Source organism: Pelodiscus sinensis, unplaced genomic scaffold (genome assembly GCF_049634645.1).
Source record: "Pelodiscus sinensis isolate JC-2024 unplaced genomic scaffold, ASM4963464v1 ctg34, whole genome shotgun sequence".
In the NCBI taxonomy this organism is placed as follows: Eukaryota; Metazoa; Chordata; order Testudines; family Trionychidae; genus Pelodiscus; species Pelodiscus sinensis.
This window is the reverse complement of record NW_027465849.1, coordinates 7,632,414-7,650,839: the sequence shown is the minus strand read 5'-3', so window position 1 is coordinate 7,650,839 and position 18,426 is coordinate 7,632,414. Positions and strand designations below refer to the sequence as shown.

At 71.1% G+C, this 18,426-nt stretch overlaps 1 protein-coding gene across 3 annotated transcripts in view; it reads left to right on the top strand.

The window, feature by feature from the left end:
- The window catches only part of AKT2 (AKT serine/threonine kinase 2), a 32,823-nt gene extending 18,880 nt beyond the window's left edge, over nucleotides 1-13,943 (top strand). For all 3 annotated transcript variants that reach the window (XM_075915531.1, XM_075915533.1, XM_075915532.1), the window contains exons 3-14: nucleotides 792-920; nucleotides 1,358-1,469; nucleotides 1,997-2,150; nucleotides 2,610-2,741; nucleotides 3,594-3,659; nucleotides 4,025-4,093; nucleotides 4,883-5,005; nucleotides 5,586-5,714; nucleotides 7,480-7,694; nucleotides 8,853-8,940; nucleotides 9,272-9,374; nucleotides 11,228-13,943. In XM_075915531.1, the coding sequence (XP_075771646.1) occupies nucleotides 792-920; nucleotides 1,358-1,469; nucleotides 1,997-2,150; nucleotides 2,610-2,741; nucleotides 3,594-3,659; nucleotides 4,025-4,093; nucleotides 4,883-5,005; nucleotides 5,586-5,714; nucleotides 7,480-7,694; nucleotides 8,853-8,940; nucleotides 9,272-9,374; nucleotides 11,228-11,307 (1,400 nt within the window). In that variant the 3' untranslated portion in view covers nucleotides 11,308-13,943. The remainder of the gene's footprint in view (nucleotides 1-791; nucleotides 921-1,357; nucleotides 1,470-1,996; nucleotides 2,151-2,609; nucleotides 2,742-3,593; nucleotides 3,660-4,024; nucleotides 4,094-4,882; nucleotides 5,006-5,585; nucleotides 5,715-7,479; nucleotides 7,695-8,852; nucleotides 8,941-9,271; nucleotides 9,375-11,227) is intronic.
- Nucleotides 13,944-18,426: the final 4,483 nt, after the last annotated feature.

The following is an 18,426-nucleotide window of genomic DNA, read 5'->3' as shown; positions in this document are numbered from 1 at the left end:
AGCTGCACGGGGGGGCTATTTATAGCCGGGCTGGAGCGGAGCCTGGTTTCCCTGCGTCGCTCAGCGCTCTGCCGCGCTGACAGCCGGCTGGCGTCCTGCTGCCTCGGACTCCCTGGGGCTGGCGTCCTGCTGCCTCGGACTCCCTGGGGCTGGCGTCCTGCTGCCTCGGACTCCCTGGGGCTGGCGCCCGGGCACTTGGGGTCTGGCGCGTTTCCCCTCCGCCGCAGACAGCTGGGGACAGGCTGATTGGGGGCGGCCAGCTTCCACCTTGGGTGCCAGGACTCCTGCGTCTGCTCCCAGCTTTGCCATGCTCCCTCTTCCCCTGCCTGCGTTTGGGGGGCTTCCCTGGAAACGCCTGCCTCTGGGAATCGTGGGGGCCCCAGACGAACCCCCGAATACCAGCTTTCCAATCACACGCTGCCGTACTTCCCTCCCCCGCTTTGTCCCGAAGGCTCTGCTCTAGTGCTGCCCCGCGAGGCTAGCCCGGAACCTCTCGCTCCTCGGAGGCTCCGTCGACGCAGCTGGGTGTCCGTGGCTCCGGGTCACTAAGCGGAGCTGCGGGCCGTGGAGCTGGCCATCAGAGCCCGGAGTCTCCGGAAGGCCCCCAGTGGCAGGGTACCCATGCGCCAGATGCCTGGAACCCTTCACTGGCTCTGGGCCACGCCCAGCCGGGCAGGGCAGCAGCTTAGGGTGGCCCTTCTGGGCTGCCGCAGGCGGGGTGGGTGCCACGGTGAGGCCGGCTGCGGCGCGAGGCCCGGAATAACGCCCGGCACAATTGGGCTTCCTTCCAGGGGAGTACATCAAAACCTGGCGCCCCCGGTACTTCCTGCTGAAAAGTGACGGCTCCTTCATCGGCTACAAGGAGCGCCCCGAGACGTCCGACCACAGCCTGCCCCCTCTGAATAACTTCTCGGTCGCAGGTACGTCCGCCCGGCCCCCACGGGGCTCAGCTGTCAGGCAGCCACGCCCAGAGGCAGATCCGTCCCTAGCAGGCGCCCAGGGGGCCCAGAGCAGAGTCCAGCCTCCAGGGGCTTCCTGGCACAGTGGGCTGAGAGCCGGATGTCCCGCCGGAGTTGGGGCCCCCTCAGGCTGGGCTGCTCCGTCCCGGGCCCCAGCACACCAGAGAGCTGGCAGCGGCCGGCTGGACAGCACTGCCTGCCACACGGGGCTGATGTCAGCTGGGTTCATGGGCTGGCGAAAGCAGCTGCTGACTCGGGGAGGCCGAGAGATGGGACCAGGGGGTCGCTGGGGGGCTGGACGGGAGGCATTTCCGACGGGGCTCCTGTGGCGACCAGGGGGGCAGTGCAGGACGCCGGGGGAGGGAGGGGAGCTAGTCTCTGAATCCTGCCCCCCCCAGAATGCCAGCTGATGAAGACGGAGCGCCCCCGGCCGAACACGTTCGTCATTCGGTGCTTGCAGTGGACGACTGTCATCGAAAGAACCTTCCACGTGGACTCCCCCGAGGAACGGTAGGCGCAGCCCGGCGCGGGAGAACTTAGTCCTTTGGCTTCCCGAGCCTCCGCCCCCAGCCTGCGACTGCGGTGGGCCGCCGTTCTCCCCGTAGCCCGGGGCAAAGGGAGAAGTGTGTCGAGCACCCTACCTCCCCGGGCCGGGCTCGGGGCTCCTCCCACTCGCCGCCGCTGGCATGGAGACCCCAGGCCCTGAGAGCCGCGCAGGGAGCAGTGAAGTGGAGCCCACCCTGGTTCTCCGTGGCCATGGGCGGCCGGGCGAGGGGTGCGCTCCGTGCCCCAGAACGAAGGCCACGCCGAGGCGCAGGGCCGCAGCGGAAGCAGGTTTAGCAGCTGCTCTGACGGAGCCTGCCCGGGCAGTGCGCAGGCTTTTGGGTTGGAGACCCCGGATCTCGGTGACCCGGCCCCCTCGGTGCAGCCCGGGAGCGGGTTGGCCTTCCCGGGCCTGGTGCAGAGCTCCCTGCCGGGCCGGTGAGCAGCGCTGGGTCCCAGGGACTCCCTGCCACGGCCCCTCCTCTACCCCGCAGGGAGCACTGGATAGATGCCATCCAGACGGTGGCCAACAGCCTGAAGAGCCGGGAGCCTGAGGAAGACGCCATGGATTACAAGTGCGGCTCCCCCTCCGACAGCCCCGGCGCCGAGGAGATGGAAGTGGCCGTGAGCAAGACCCGGGCGAAAGCCGTAAGATGTCTGGCGGGGTCGGCGGGAGGAGAGGGGCTCAGCTGGACCTGAGCGCCCGGGCTGGGGCAGGCCGTGGCTGCGACGCGGGGGCTGCTGGCTTCCGTTAGCCAGGCTCTCGGTGTGCTCTGCCCCGCAGCCGGGCGCCCGGTGTCGTCACCCCCGAGCGGCCCCGGACAGGTGCACGGCGCTTCCTTCCTCTCCCCGGTCACCTGCTGCGGGGGCCCCTCTCCCGGCCCCTACAGCCTGGGAGACAGGCGGCCCCTCCCAGCGATGGGGGAGTGGGGGGGCAGGCACCCAGGGCTCAGCTGGGGGACTGGACCTGGGCTGAGGGGGGCGTTCTCTGGCTGGCTGCCCCAGCAGGGACGCGGGGGGGCGGCCTCGGTTCTGATTGGCTCGTTGGCCGGCATCCCCCCCCATGTGGCAGCGCAGTCACCTCTCCCCCGCCGTGTCTCGTCCCAGACCATGAACGACTTCGACTACCTGAAGCTCTTGGGCAAAGGCACCTTCGGGAAGGTGATCCTGGTGCGGGAAAAGGCCACGGGGCGTTACTACGCCATGAAGATCCTGCGGAAGGAAGTCATCATCGCCAAGGTGACTGGGCAGGGGTGGCCACGGGGCCCGAACCCAGGCCCACGCCAGCCCGCTGGCATGTCTCACCGGGTGACTCTGAGCAGAGGTGGCCACAGGGCCCGAACCCAGGCCCACGCCAGCCGTCGGCATGTCTCACCGGGTGACTCTGAGCAGAGGTGGCCACAGGGCCCGAACCCAGGCCCACGCCAGCCCGCTGGCGTGTCTCACCGGGTGACTCTGAGCAGAGGTGGCCACGGGGCCCGAACCCAGGCCCACGCCAGCCGTCGGCGTGTCTCACCGGGTGACTCTGAGCAGAGGTGGCCACAGGGCCCGAACTCAGGCCCACGCCAGCCGTCGGCGTGTCTCACCAGGTGACTCTGAGCAGAGGTGGCCACAGGGCCCGAACTCAGGCCCACGCCAGCCGTCGGCGTGTCTCACCGGGTGACTCTGAGCAGAGGTGGCCACGGGGCCTGAACCCAGGCCCACGCCAGCCGTCGGCGTGTCTCACCGGGTGACTCTGAGCAGAGGTGGCCACGGGGCCTGAACCCAGGCCCACGCCAGCCGTCGGCGTGTCTCACCAGGTGACTCGGGCCAGGGGCTGGCAGCTGCCTCTCTCCCGTGCTCTGAGTCGCCTCTGGGGCCGGCGCCCCAGCTCTCACCTGCGTGGCCAGGAGTTCCCTGTTCCTGTCACTGCTGCCAGGGCTGGCGCCACGGGGAGCCGTTCGGGCGCTGCACCAGCTGGCGGGACCCAAGCATGTTCTCCCGTGCGGGGCTGGCCGGTGGCGAGCCTGGCGTCGTGGGGCGTGAATGCCACCCCCCGGGTCAGGGCACCGGTCCGCTCACCCGGCTGTCTGTCTGTCTGTCTCCCTGCAGGACGAGGTGGCGCACACGGTGACCGAGAGCAGAGTGCTGCAGAACAGCCGGCATCCCTTCCTGACGGTAAATCACCCCCACTGGCCGGCCGGGACACGCCGGGGAGGCAGGGCCATGGGGTGGCACTTGGCTTCAGCCTGATGGATCCAGCAGGCTCCGGCGTCCCCTCCTTGCACAGCACTGCATGTCTCCCCCCCTCCCCTCGGCTCAGAGTCCCGCCCCTCCCTCCCCGGGCCCAGAGCGCTTGTCTCACTTGTGGGCTCACGGGCCGCCGAGCTTGGGGGCAGGCGCGAGCCAGGCCTGCTCGGTGGCCACGGGGCGCCCGGCTCGCTCCAGCCGCCAACGGGCTCAGCAGGGCGCCCGTGGGAGTCGGAGGGACGGTGCCGCCTTCCCGCCGCCAACAGCTGCCTCTTCCCCGCTCCGTGTTGCAGGCGCTGAAGTACGCCTTCCAGACCAACGACCGGCTGTGCTTCGTGATGGAGTACGCCAACGGGGGCGAGGTGGGTGAGGGTCGGCGTGCGGGCGAGGAGGGTGCTGGGGGGCAGAGGGGTCAGGCCTGACTCCGCTGTGGGAAGATGGCCCGTGTCTGTGACTAACCCTCTGTGGCAGGGCGGGATCTGCTGCAGCTCGTGCTGCATGGAGGGGCCGGCCCTGGCCTTCGACCTGCCCTAGGGCGCTGTGACTCCAGCGTGTTCCAGCCACGCCGAGGCGGGGCCGGTCCGTGGCCAGCTCGTCCGGACTCAGGTTCCCAGCCACGCCGAGGCGGGGCCGGTCCGTGGCCAGCTCGTCCGGACTCCTAGGTTCCCAGCCACGCCGAGGCGGGGCCGGTCCGTGGCCAGCTCGTCCGGACTCCTAGGTCCCTGGCCACGCCGAGGCGGGGCCGGTCCGTGGCCAGCGCGTCCGGACTCCTAGGTTCCCAGCCATGCCGAGGCGGGGCCAGTCCGTGGCCAGCTCGTCCGGACTCCTAGGTCCCGTGGCCAGCTTGTCCGGACTCCTAGGTCCCGTGGCCAGCTCGTCCGGACTCCTGGGTCCCTGTCTAGGAACGTCATTCCCCCAGCTGCCTGGGGGGAGGGGGATGCTCCCTCCGTGGGGCGGCGGGGCTGACCAGTCTGTCCTAGCCGGCGCGCTGCGCTGCCGCCGCCAGCTGTCTGTCACGAACTGGCCTGGACAGCCCGTTACGGTGCCGGGCTCGGGGGGAGACACAAGTGCCTGCGAGGGGCTCTTCATGAGCAGCCCGTGGGCCCCCTTTGGCCGCTTGCCGTGCTCAGCCGCCCCCTCCCGGTCCCCAGCTGTTCTTCCACCTTTCCCGGGAGCGAGTGTTCACGGAGGAGCGGGCCCGGTTCTACGGTGCCGAGATCGTGTCCGCGCTGGAGTACCTGCACTCCAGGGACGTGGTCTACAGGGACATCAAGGTAACGCCCGGCCGCCAGCCTTGCCCCCCGGGGGGTGGTCGCTTGCCTCAGCCGTGGGCAGCAGCAAGCACCTGGCTGGATCCGTCCCTGCGGGGGACCAGGCCCTGGGAGGCTCCGCTCTAGCGAGAGGCCCTGGCGTGTCCGGCGCGCCTCTCGGGCTGCTAGCGGAGGAGGTGGGGCGATGCCCCTCAATCTCAGAGCCTCTGGCATCGGCCCCTCCTCCCCGTTTCTCCAGGAGGCCTCAGCTCCCGCTGGACCCGGAGCAGTGGGCTAGCCCCAGAGGGCTCCGGTTCCCAGCGCGCCGTGGCAAGTGCTCGAGTCCCGTGGCAGGCGTTAAAATCTTCCTCCTCTAGCAGGCCACGTTCTGGGCCGCTGCGCTTCGCTCCCCTCTGTCCACGAGGGGTGGCAGCTTCGGGCCGGGGTTCTGGGCTGCTCCTGGGAACAGCCCGGCCGCCGCCTCCTCTCTGGGGGGTCGCTAGGCTGGTGGGTGGCGTCTTTCCGCTTCCCCGGCCACGCTGGGCTGGCAAACCCCCCCCCCCCCCCCCCCGGCGTCCGCGGTCACCTCCTCTCTGCCTCGCAGCTTGAGAACCTGATGCTGGATAAAGACGGCCACATCAAGATCACGGACTTCGGGCTCTGTAAGGAGGGCATCACAGACGGCGCCACCATGAAAACCTTCTGTGGGACGCCGGAATACCTGGCCCCGGAGGTACCAAGCCCCCACTCTTAGGTGTATTACGGTAGCCTGGCCCCACCCAGATCAGGGACCCTTGTGTGGGCAGAGGCCATCCCTGCCCAAAGTGGGGGGGAGGGCGAGGGGACCCGGCTCGCTCTCTTGGCCAGTGACGGGCCTGGCAGCAGAACCCAGTGCCTGGCCTGTGCCCTGCCTGCAGGGCTGAGCCCGGGGACTGAGCCCCGGCTGGGCGCAGTGTCCTGGGGGGTGTCAGAGCCCGGGGAAATGGCCGATAATCCTGCCCCCTCGCCCTGGCTCCCAGACCATCCCGTCCGCTGGGCAGCGGGCTCCCGGTGAGGAAACCCCTCTTCCTAGTGTGCTCACAGCAGGGCGACGGGGGAGGCAGGGCCAGGACTCCAAGGGTCTGTCTCAGCTCTGGGAGGGAAATGGGGGCTAGGGGTTAGAGCGGGGGGAGGTCTGGGAGCCAGTACTCCCAGCTCTGGGGAGAAGAAGGGCTAGTGGTTAGAGCAGGGGGCGGGGGTGTGTCCCGGCTCAGGGGGGAAGAAGGGCTAGTGGTTAGAGCAGGGGGCGGAGGGGAAGAAGGGCTAGTGGTTAGAGCAGGGGGCGGGGGGGGTGTCCCGGCTCGGGGGGGAAGAAGGGCTAGTGGTTAGAGCAGGGGGCGGGGGGGGTGTCCCGGCTCGGGGGGGAAGAAGGGCTAGTGGTTAGAGCAGGGGGCGGGGGGGTGTCCCGGCTCGGGGGGGAAGAAGGGCTAGTGGTTAGAGCAGGGGGCGGGGGTGTGTCCCGGCTCGGGGGGGAAGAAGGGCTAGTGGTTAGAGCAGGGGGCGGGGGGGGTGTCCCGGCTCGGGGGGGAAGAAGGGCTAGTGGTTAGAGCAGGGGGCGGGGGGGTGTCCCGGGTCGGGGGGGAAGAAGGGCTAGTGGTTAGAGCAGGGGGCGGGGGGGGTGTCCCGGCTCGGGGGGGAAGAAGGGCTAGTGGTTAGAGCAGGGGGCGGGGGGGTGTCCCGGCTCGGGGGGGGGAAGAAGGGCTAGTGGTTAGAGCAGGGGGCGGGGGGGTGTCCCGGCTCGGGGGGGGAAGAAGGGCTAGTGGTTAGAGCAGGGGGCGGGGGGGGTGTCCCGGCTCGGGGGGGAAGAAGGGCTAGTGGTTAGAGCAGGGGGCGGGGGGGTGTCCCGGCTCGGGGGGGGGAAGAAGGGCTAGTGGTTAGAGCAGGGGGCGGGGGGGTGTCCCGGCTCGGGGGGGGAAGAAGGGCTAGTGGTTAGAGCAGGGGGCGGGGGGGTGTCCCGGCTCGGGGGGGGGAAGAAGGGCTAGTGGTTAGAGCAGGGGGCGGGGGGGTGTCCCGGCTCGGGGGGGGAAGAAGGGCTAGTGGTTAGAGCAGGGGGCGGGGGGGGTGTCCCGGCTCGGGGGGGGGAAGAAGGGCTAGTGGTTAGAGCAGGGGGCGGGGGGGTGTCCCGGCTCGGGGGGGGAAGAAGGGCTAGTGGTTAGAGCAGGGGGCGGGGGGGGTGTCCCGGCTCGGGGGGGAAGAAGGGCTAGTGGTTAGAGCAGGGGGCGGGGGGGTGTCCCGGCTCGGGGGGGGGGAAGAAGGGCTAGTGGTTAGAGCAGGGGGCGGGGGGGTGTCCCGGCTCGGGGGGGGGGAAGAAGGGCTAGTGGTTAGAGCAGGGGGGCGGGGGGGTGTCCCGGCTCGGGGGGGGAAGAAGGGCTAGTGGTTAGAGCAGGGGGCGGGGGTGTGTCCCGGCTCGGGGGGAAGCGGGCCCCTGGCTCACGCGGCCTCCCCCTCCCCCTGCACAGGTGCTGGAGGACAATGACTACGGGCGGGCCGTGGACTGGTGGGGGCTGGGCGTCGTCATGTACGAGATGATGTGCGGCCGCCTCCCCTTCTACAACCAGGACCACGAGCGCCTCTTCGAGCTGATCCTCATGGAGGAGATCCGCTTCCCCCGCACCCTCAGCCCCGAGGCCAAGTCCCTGCTGGCCGGGCTGCTCAAGAAGGACCCCAAGCAGAGGTGAGGGGGTGCTGGGCACATGCCCCCGGGGCCTCTGCTGCCATCCTCCATCCGGGGGGCTGCTGTCCCATGGCAGGTGCCATAGTCACTGTGCTCTATGGAGAGGCGGTCAGAGCATGGGCAGCGGCAGGGGGTCCTGTGGCGGGTGCCATGGTCGCTGTGCTAGGTGGGCAGGGCAGGGCGTGGGCAGCGCCTGGGGGGTCCCGTGGCTGCTGTGCTCCGTGGGCAGTGCCGGGGGGTCCCGTGGCAGGTGCCGTGGTCGCTGTGCTCCCTGGGGAGGTGTCAGGGTAGGGGGTGGGCAGTTCCACGGGGTCCCGTGGCGGGTGCTGTGCTCCGTGGGCAGTGCCGGGGGGTCCCGTGGCAGGTGCCGTGGTCGCTGTGCTCCCTGGGGAGGTGTCAGGGTAGGGCGTGGGCAGTTCCAGGGGGTCCCGTGGCGGGTGCTGTGCTCCGTGGGCAGGGCGTGGGCAGTGCCGGGGGGTCCCGTGGCAGGTGTCGTGGTCGCTGTGCTCCCTGGGGAGGTGTCAGGGTAGGGGGTGGGCAGTTCCACGGGGTCCCGTGGCGGGTGCTGTGCTCCGTGGGCAGGGCGTGGGCAGTGCCGGGGGGTCCCGTGGCAGGTGCCGTGGTCGCTGTGCTCCCTGGGGAGGTGTCAGGGTAGGGCGTGGGCAGTTCCAGGGGGTCCCGTGGCGGGTGCTGTGCTCCGTGGGCAGGGCGTGGGCAGTGCCGGGGGGTCCCGTGGCAGGTGTCGTGGTCGCTGTGCTCCCTGGGGAGGTGTCAGGGTAGGGGGTGGGCAGTTCCACGGGGTCCCGTGGCGGGTGCTGTGCTCCGTGGGCAGGGCGTGGGCAGTGCCGGGGGGTCCCGTGGCAGGTGCCGTGGTCACTGTGCTCCCTGGGGAGGTGTCAGGGTAGGGCGTGGGCAGTGCCAGGGGGTCCCGTGGCGGGTGCTGTGCTCCGTGGGCAGGGCGTGGGCAGTGCCGGGGGGTCCCGTGGCAGGTGCCGTGGTCGCTGTGCTCCCTGGGGAGGTGTCAGGGTAGGGCGTGGGCAGTGCCAGGGGGTCCCGTGGCGGGTGCTGTGCTCCGTGGGGAGGTGGTGCTTCTGGTCTGAGTTGGCAGCAGCCTTGGGCACCTTGAACCCAGGCGTGACGGTGCCTCCGTGTCCCCAGGCTAGGCGGCGGGCCCAGCGACGCCCGGGAGGTGATGGAGCACCGCTTCTTCACTGCCATCAACTGGCAAGACGTGGTGCAGAAGAAGGTAAGGGGGGAAGCGGCGGAGGGGCTGGGCTTTCTCTTGCCCCGAGCCCCCCTCCGAACTGCCCGCTGCCACGGAGCGCCCGCCCTGCCCGGCCCAGGCCCGAGCTCTGTCCCCCAGGCGCTCGGCTCCCTCCCGCTCAGAGCTCAGGGAGCGGCTCGCAGCGCAGCCGCCACGGCTGGAGTGGAGCCCCCGGGCTGTGCGGCCCGCGTGGCACGGGGACGGGTCGAGGCCTGGGCCAGCAGCGGGGGGTGTCCCGGGGCAGGCGCAGCCCCAGCCCCGCGTGGGAGCCGGCCGGCGGCCCCCATCACCAACCGCCGCCTCTCGCCCGCAGCTCGTCCCGCCCTTTAAGCCCCAGGTGACGTCGGAGATCGACACCCGGTACTTCGACGACGAGTTCACGGCGCAGTCCATCACCATCACGCCGCCCGACCGATGTGAGCAGGGCCGCCGGGGGGCTGCCCCAGGGCGCAGGGGAAGCCGGGCTGGGCTCGAGGCCTGGCACAGGGATTTGCCCCACCCGGCGCCGGCTCGCTGGGCTGTAGGGCGCCCGGGTGACCGATGGGGGTGCTGCGGCAGCTTCCTGCCTGGCCTGGCGCCCCCTCCCCCGTACCCACCAACCAATGAGCACCGCCCCGCGTGCCACACAGGCAGCCACAGTCCCCTCCCCTGCCCCCCACGTGCCCTCCTGCGTGACCCCCCCCGTGGGCGTGGCTCCTTGGGGCGGCCGGTTCTCTCTGCGTCAAACTCCCGCCCCCGCTCTCCGGATCCCGTATCTCATTGGCCGGGAGCGTCCTGTCAGCCAGCCTGACCTGGAGCATTAGCCGCGCCCCATTGGCCCGGGCACTAGGCAAGTCCCACTCGCTGGCGGGAAATTCACCGAGCCGGGAAGCCCAAACCAGCCACAAGCAAACAGCAGGGCCTCTCATTGGCCACATCGGCCGCCTGTCATCCGCAAGCACTGCCCCCCCAGCTCCCGTTGGCCCAGTTTGTGTGGGGCTGGACCTGCTGCAGGCCCCTTCCAGGGTGCAGTGCGGTGCCCTGGGCCCCTCCAGGCAGGAAGCTGCCGCCCCACCCTGCCCCACCACTGACTGGGAGCTACCGGAGGTCAGCCTGGGCCCCAGCCGTCCCCTGTCCCGGCCCTGAGCCCCCAAACCTGACCCGGAAACCCCTCCTGCCCCCCAAGCCCCCACCGCAGAGCCTGCACCCCCATGCCTACATACTGAACCCCTCTGCCCAGCCTGCCCCCCAAGCCCTCACCCCCCACCGCAGAGCCTGTACCCCCATGCCTACATACTGAACCCCTCTGCCCAGCCTGCCCTCCAAGCCCTCACCCCCCACCGCAGAGCCTGTACCCCCATGCCTACATACTGAACCCCTCTGCCCAGCCTGCCCCCCAAGCCCTCACCCCCCACCGCAGAGCCTGTACCCCCATGCCTACATACTGAACCCCTCTGCCCAGCCTGCCCCCCAAGCCCTCACCCCGCCCACCGCAGAGCCTGCACCCCCATGCCTATATACTGAACCCCTCTGCCCAGCCTGCCCCCCAAGCCCTCACCCCGCCCACCGCAGAGCCTGCACCCCCATGCCTACATACTGAACCCCTCTGCCCAGCCTGCCCCCCAAGCCCTCACCCCCCACCGCAGAGCCTGCACCCCCATGCCTACATACTGAACCCCTCTGCCCAGCCTGCCCCGCAAGCCCTCACCCCCCCACCGCAGAGCCTGCACCCCTATGCCTACATACTGAACCCCTCTGCCCAGCCTGCCCCCCAAGCCCTCACCCCCCCACCGCAGAGCCTGCACCCCCATGCCTACATACTGAACCCCTCTGCCCAGCCTGCCCCCCAAGCCCTCACCCCGCCCACCGCAGAGCCTGCACCCCCATGCCTACATACTGAACCCCTCTGCCCAGCCTGCCCCCCAAGCCCTCACCCCGTCCACCGCAGAGCCTGCACCCCATGCCTACATACTGAACCCCTCTGCTCTAGTCCCAACCTGCAGCCCCATGCCTCAGCCCAGGACCTGAACCCTCTGCCTCCCCGCCCACCCCAGAGCCTGCCCCCCTATGCCTACATACTGAACCCCTCCACCCACTCCAGCCTGCCCCCCAAGCCCATCCCAGAGCCTGTACCCCGCTCTCAAGCCACAGCCCTGCCTGGTCAGTGATGTCCTTCAGCTGGGGGGCGAGAAGACGAGTTTGCACCCTGCTGGCCTGGCACTGCCCCGGGAGCGGGGTCAGGAGCCCGGGGGGCTGGCGGCCCCTAACCCGCTGCTCTCTCTGGCTGCAGACGACAGCATGGACTCCCTGGAGGCCGACCAGAGGACGCACTTCCCACAGTTCTCCTACTCCGCCAGCATCCGGGAATAGGGCGCGGCAGGCAGAGACTTGGGCCCCGCGGCGGCCGGGAGAACTCGGCGGTGGTTCCTTGGATTTCCCTGCAGCAGTCTGGTCGCACGTTAGCCTGGCCGGGGAGGGGAGCAGCCCCAGCTGTTTGGAACTCGGCCCGGGGGCGGCAGGCGCCCGGCGCCCAGCCAGGGCCGCGTGGAAAGGGACACAGGCTGGGAGCCGCACCGGGCCCGGGCACAGGGCTGCTCCTCTTTCCAGACTCCCGGACGTGCTTGCAGCTGAGACCCCCGCGCCGTCCGCAGCTGTCGTCCGAGGGCCCCGTGCCGGCCGGGCCAGGGGAGAGGCTGTGGAGAGGCACCCGGTGGGATCGGAACAGACTCACACGGAGTAACGGCCGCCGGGCCGCGGGGCTCTGTGCGGAACGCCGCCGGGCCGCGGGGCTCTGTGCGGAACGCCGCGGGGCTCTGTGCGGAACGCCGCGGGGCTCTGTGCGGAACGCCGCCGGGCCGCGGGGCTCTGTGCGGAACGCCGCCGGGCTCTGTGCGGAACGCCGCCGGGCTGCGGGGCTCTGTGCGGAACGCCGCCGGGCTGCGGGGCTCTGTGCGGAACGCCGCGGGGCCGCGGGGCTCTGTGCGGAACGCCGCGGGGCCGCAGGGCTCTGTGCGGAATGCCGCTGGGCCGCAGGCAGGGGCCGCTGTTCGCTTTCTCGTTACGCGGCTCCCGGGCAGCGGGGACGCTGGCTTGCCGGCCGCAGGGCGCGTCCCCCCTTCTGCCCGTTACATCTTCGCAGCCCTTCCTCAAAGCCGAGCAGGCTCCAGACAGAGCCGGGAGGGACGGTCTGGGAGGCACCCGGGGCCCAGAACTGCCCGGCCACTCGCACTAAGAAGCCGGCTGGTTTCCCGGGGGGCTGACGGGGCAGGAAGGGCGGGGGCTGGGCCTGTCGGTCAGTCGGAGGAAGCTGCCCCCAGCCCTGCGGACGCCGCACACGCTTGGAAAAGCAATAATGGTTTTTTCTTCAAAGCTGCCTTAACGCCAGGAGCCGGCCGGCTCGGTGCTGCGCTCAGCGCGTCCCCCGGCGCGCCTGGCCAGCTCGTGTGCACAGGCTGCCTGGCCTGAGCCTCTGGCATACGGGGGCAGCGCCTTCACCTGACCTGTGCCACCCGCCCGTCACGTCTGCCCGCGGGAGCCGCTCGCTGGCTTTCCCTGGGGGTGCTCGGCTCGTGGCCCCGGGTCCTGGCGCGCTGGGTCCTCCGTGGTGGCCCCGGGCCAGGCTGGCTGAGGGCAGCTGCTGAGCCATGCAGTCGGCGGGTTCCTTGCAGGCCCTGGCCCCGGGGAGCTAGACGCCGGACCCAGCACCGCCACCCTCCACCGAGCCTGCCCTGCGGCGCCAAGTCAGGCAAACGCGCCGCCGCAGGAGCCTTCCTGCTGCCTTGAGCCGGGTCGGGGCCTTGCCCTCGGCTCCCGCTGCTCTGCTCTGCCACGGCTGAACGTGGGGGGGCTCAGACAGCACCTGGCCGCCCCCCCCAGGTGCCCACAAGAGACCGGCCCGGAGGGCGACGCCTGCGGGCACAGGCGGGCAGGGCCGAGTCCCCCTGCCCCTTGGGGGTGTGGGGTCTCACTCAGCATGTGCTGCCGGCCTCTGCCTGGTGCCCCCCCTGCCCCTTGGGGGTGTGGGGTCTCACTCAGCATGTGCTGCCAGCCTCTCTGCCTGGTGCCCTCCCTGCCCCTTGGGGGTGTGGGGTCTCACTCAGCATGTGCTGCCAGCCTCTCTGCCTGGTGCCCCCCTGCCCCTTGGGGGTGTGGGGTCTCACTCAGCATGTGCTGCCAGCCTCTCTGCCTGGTGCCCTCCCTGCCCCTGCCAGCCAGAAGTGTCTCCCCTGCAGGGGGGCTGCTTCTGCCAGCGGGGCTTGGGGAGGGTGGGGTAGGTGTCCCCCCCCCCCCCTGCTCCAGCCCAGCTCTCCGCGCTTCCTGCTCTTCGCCGGCAGCTCCGGGCCCCACGTTCGCCCCGCGCCAGCTCCGCTGGGCCGTGCTGGGCTCACGGGGGCCGTGGCATTTCACGCATGGCCCTGGCAAAGCTTTAACTTAAACGCCTGCCGGTGGCTGCCCCCAGGCCCTTTGCTCTCCTGGGCCCTACAGCCTTAACGCCCTTTGGCCTTTTGCCTGCCCGGCGCCCCTGGGGTTTCTCAGGGCTTCGCCCCGTCTCCCCCGGCGCTGCTGCCTGCAGGGGCCTGCTGGGCCTCGGTTCCCCACTGGAGCGCTTTGGGGGTGCACGGACCCCCGGCTTCCTCCCACATGCTGGCCCCCTGGGGGGAGCTGGCCCCGTGCTCTGCCTCGCCGCCACGCGCTAGCTGGCCTGGAGAGCTCAGCGTCTCGCCCGCCTGCCCCCCAGCGCTCTCGGGGCAGGGGCGGGAGCAAAGGCTTTTCTCCGGGCCACGGCTCAGGCTCCTTGGCTGCCTGCCGCGGCTGGGCGGGCTCCCCGAGCTGGTGGCCTTTCCCGGAGCGGGCTGCCGCCACCTCGTGTGAACACTTTGTAAAATACGTTGGGAATATTCTCGCTTCCTTGGCGTACCGGGCGGGGCGGGCCTGGGCGAGTGTCCGGCCCCGCTCGCCTGCGCCCGCCGGTTTGTACGGTACAAGCAATAAAACGTTTTTTGGAACCGGGGGCTCCCGCCCGTTTGCCCGTCCCAGCCCCCAGCCCCGGCCGCTGCTTCCCAGGCAGGTGCTAGAGCCGGGCAGCGAGCGGGTGCAAAGTGGTCCCGGGCCCATCTCAGCAGCTCCAGAACCCTGCAGGCAGGGCCAGGTGATGCAGCTGCTGCCCGCCCCGGGTTCAGGCTCAACCCCAGAGCACAGGGCTCCGGTTCCTTGGGGAGCCCCCTGCCTGGCCTGGGCCAGAGAGAGGGAGCCCCGGGGGGAGCTGGCTTTGGGTGCAAGAACAAATCTCAAAGCTACAGACGGGGGAGGCCCCATTGGCAAGGCCTCCTGCTGCCCCAGTCCCCTCCTCACACCTCTCCCTGGCACTGGGGGGGGCAAGGGGGCAACTGGAGATCAGGACCCCGTCCTGCCCGGACACAGCACAGCACCCCCCAGCCCCCCACACTCCCCCAACCTGTACGAAGGGAGGAGCCATTTCCCCAGCAGGCAGGGGAGAGCCGAGACTGGCCCTGCCTCCTCCCAGCCCCTTGGTTCCACCGTCCCCTTCCGCCTGCTCTGAGCACAGGGGGCTGCAGCGGGGCCGTGGGGCCCGTGCTCTGGGCCTCCCTTCAGGCCCCGGCCCAGCAGTAGAGAGTTAGGAGCCGAGGGGGCTTTCTCCCCCACGTGGAAAGTGCGTGTTGGCTTGTGACCCCCTGCCTGCTGCAGGACTGGCCAGGGGACTAGGGGCCGTGCCCCACAGCCTGTTCCTGGGGGGGGGCAGGTTTGCAAGGGGGGCTGGATCAAGGCTGGGTCTGAAGGGGAAGGGCGTGTCACAGGGCCCTGGTCTGCATGGCAGTAACCAGGGACTTAGCCACACGACGAGCTCAACGCCGCTCGGCCAGCCTGGGCTGCGGCAGCAGCACAATAGCAGCTCCCTGGGCCAGGCTGGTCTCAGTGCCCCCCCCCAGCAGGCACCAGCCACCCGGGCTCAATTCCTGTGGTGGATGGTGCCCAAGCCCCTCCCAGGGCCCCAGCACCGGCTGCACCAAGCAGGATCACACGAGAGAGTGAACAAAACTGCACTATGCACACGGCGTCAGCCCCCCGAGTGTCCACCTGAGACCAGGGCCCGTGGGGCCGGGCGCCTAGACACACAGTGACCGAGATCAGGGCCCGTCGGGCCGGGTGCCACCCAGACACACAGTGACCGAGATCAGGGCCCCGTCGGGCCGGGCGCTGCCCAGACACACAGTGACCGAGATCAGGGCCCGTCGGGCCGGGCGCCCAGACACACAGTGACCGAGATCAGGGCCCCGTCGGGCCGGGCGCTGCCCAGACACACAGTGACCGAGATCAGGGCCCCGTCGGGCCGGGCGCCGCCCAGACACACAGTGACCGAGATCAGGGCCCGTCGGGCCGGGCGCCCAGACACACAGTGACCGAGATCAGGGCCCCGTCGGGCCGGGCGCCGCCCAGACACACAGTGACCGAGATCAGGGCCCGTCGGGCCGGGCGCCGCCCAGACACACAGTGACCGAGATCAGGGCCCGTGGGGCCGGGCGCCGCCCAGACACACAGTGACCGAGATCAGGGCCCATCGGGCCGGGCGCCGCCCAGACACACAGTGACCGAGATCAGGGCCCGTCGGGCCGGGCGCCGCCCAGACACACAGTGACCGAGATCAGGGCCCGTGGGGCCGGGCGCCGCCCAGACACACAGTGACCGAGATCAGGGCCCGTCGGGCCGGGCGCCCAGACACACAGTGACCGAGATCAGGGCCCCGTCGGGCCGGGCGCCGCCCAGACACACAGTGACCGAGATCAGGGCCCCGTCGGGCCGGGCGCCGCCCAGACACACAGTGACCGAGATCAGGGCCCGTCGGGCCGGGCGCCGCCCAGACACACAGCGACCGAGATCAGGGGCCCGTCAGGCCGGTGACCGAGATCGGGGCCCGTCGGGCCGGACGCCGCCCAGACACACAGTGACCGAGATCAGGGCCCCGTCGGGCCGGGCGCCGCCCAGACACACAGTGACCGAGATCAGGGCCCGTCGGGCCGGGCGCCGCCCAGACACACAGTGACCGAGATCAGGGCCCGTGGGGCCGGGCGCCGCCCAGACACACAGTGACCGAGATCAGGGCCCATCGGGCCGGGCGCCGCCCAGACACACAGTGACCGAGATCAGGGCCCGTCGGGCCGGGCGCCGCCCAGACACACAGTGACCGAGATCAGGGCCCGTGGGGCCGGGCGCCGCCCAGACACACAGTGACCGAGATCAGGGCCCGTGGGGCCGGGCGCCCAGACACACAGTGACCGAGATCAGGGCCCGTCGGGCCGGGCGCCGCCCAGACACACAGTGACCGAGATCAGGGGCCCGTCAGGCCGGTGACCGAGATCGGGGCCCGTCGGGCCGGACGACGCCCAGACACACAGTGACCGAGATCAGGGCCCCGTCGGGCCGGGCGCCGCCCAGACACACAGTGACCGAGATCAGGGCCCGTCGGGCCGGGCGCCGCCCAGACACACAGTGACCGAGATCGGGGCCCATCGGGCCGGGCGCCGCCCAGACACACAGCGACCGAGATCAGGCCCCGTCGGGCCGGGCGCCGCCCAGACACACAGTGACCGAGATCAGGGCCCGTCGGGCCGGGCGCCCAGACACACAGTGACCGAGATCAGGGCCCGTCGGGCCGGGCGCCGCCCAGACACACAGTGACCGAGATCAGGGCCCGTCGGGCCGGGCGCCGCCCAGACACACAGTGACCGAGATCAGGGCCCGTCGGGCCGGGCGCCCAGACACACAGTGACCGAGATCAGGGCCCGTCGGGCCGGGCGCCGCCCAGACACACAGTGACCGAGATCAGGGCCCGTCGGGCCGGGCGCCCAGACACACAGTGACCGAGATCAGGGCCCGTCGGGCCGGGCGCCCAGACACACAGCGACCGAGATCAGGGCCCGTCGGGCCGGGTGCTGCCCAGACACACAGCGACCGAGATCAGGGCCCCGTCGGGCCGGGCGCCGCCCAGACACACAGCGACCGAGATCAGGGCCCGTCGGGCTGGGCGCCCAGACACACAGTGACCGAGATCAGGGCCCCGTCGGGCCAGGCGCCGCCCAGACACACAGTGACCGAGATCGGGGCCCGTCGGGCCGGGCGCCGCCCAGACACACAGTGACCGAGATCAGGGCCCGTCGGGCCGGGCGCTGCCCAGACACACAGTGACCGAGATCGGGGCCCGTCGGGCCGGGCGCTGCCCAGACACACAGTGACCGAGATCGGGGCCCGTCGGGCCGGGCGCCCAGACACACAGTGACCGAGATCAGGGCCCGTCGGGCCGGGCGCCGACCAGACACACAGTGACCGAGATCAGGCGCCGCCCAGACACACAGTGACCGAGATCAGGGCCCCGTCGGGCCGGGCGCCGCCCAGACACACAGTGACCGAGATCAGGGCCCGTGGGGCCGGGCGCCCAGACACACAGTGACCGAGATCAGGGCCCCGTCGGGCCGGGCGCCCAGACACACAGTGACCGAGATCAGGCCCCGTCGGGCCGGGCGCCGCCCAGACACACAGTGACCGAGATCAGGGCCCGTCGGGCCGGGCGCCGCCCAGACACACAGTGACCGAGATCAGGCCCCGTCGGGCCAGGCGCCGCTCAGACTCCAGAGCGAGTGAAAGTCACTGTTCCTAAGAGCTTGGTCAAAAGAGACAAAGGGAGGATCACTATCCCCATGTTCCAGCTGGAAAAGCTGAGGCCCAGGGGTGGCAGGAACAGGCCCAAGGGCACCTAGGGAGTTTGTGGCAGAGCCCAGCTTCCACGAGTGTCAGCCCATCCCCTTCCCCGCAGGCTCCAGGCCCCTGCTAGGCCCTGCTGCTCCAGCCAGTCCAGGCAGGCTCCATGCCGGCTGCGGCTGGGAGGGACGTTGCCTCCCGGGGAGGGGGATGAGCCACCGTGGACACAGCGAACCTTCTCCCAAATACGTCTCTCAGGGACTGTTCTACCAGTGCTGGGGCCGCCCCCAACTCCTGCCCTGCTGCCCCTCCCCCCACTCCTGCCGGTGCCCCCCACTCCTGCCCTGCAGCCCCTCCCCCCACTCCTGCCGGTGCCCCCCACTCCTGCCCTGCAGCCCCTCCCCCCACTCCTGCCGGTGCCCCCCACTCCTGCCCTGCAGCCCCTCCCCCCACTCCTGCCGGTGCCCCCCACTCCTGCCCTGCAGCCCCTCCCCCCCACTCCTGCCAGTGCCCCCCACTCCTGCCCTGCTGCCCCTCCCCCCCAGTCCTGCCAGTGCCCCCCACTCCTGCCCTGCAGCCCCTCCCCCCCACTCCTGCCAGTGCCCCCCACTCCTGCCCTGCTGCCCCTCCCCCCCAGTCCTGCCAGTGCCCTCCACCCATCCTCTTCCATCAGCCACTGGGGGCTGGGCTCTGATGGGCCCCAGGTCCCGCCCTGCTCTGGGCCCGAGCCAATGGCAGGCGCTCACCTGGGCGGCGATGCACCAATAGTGCCCGGCC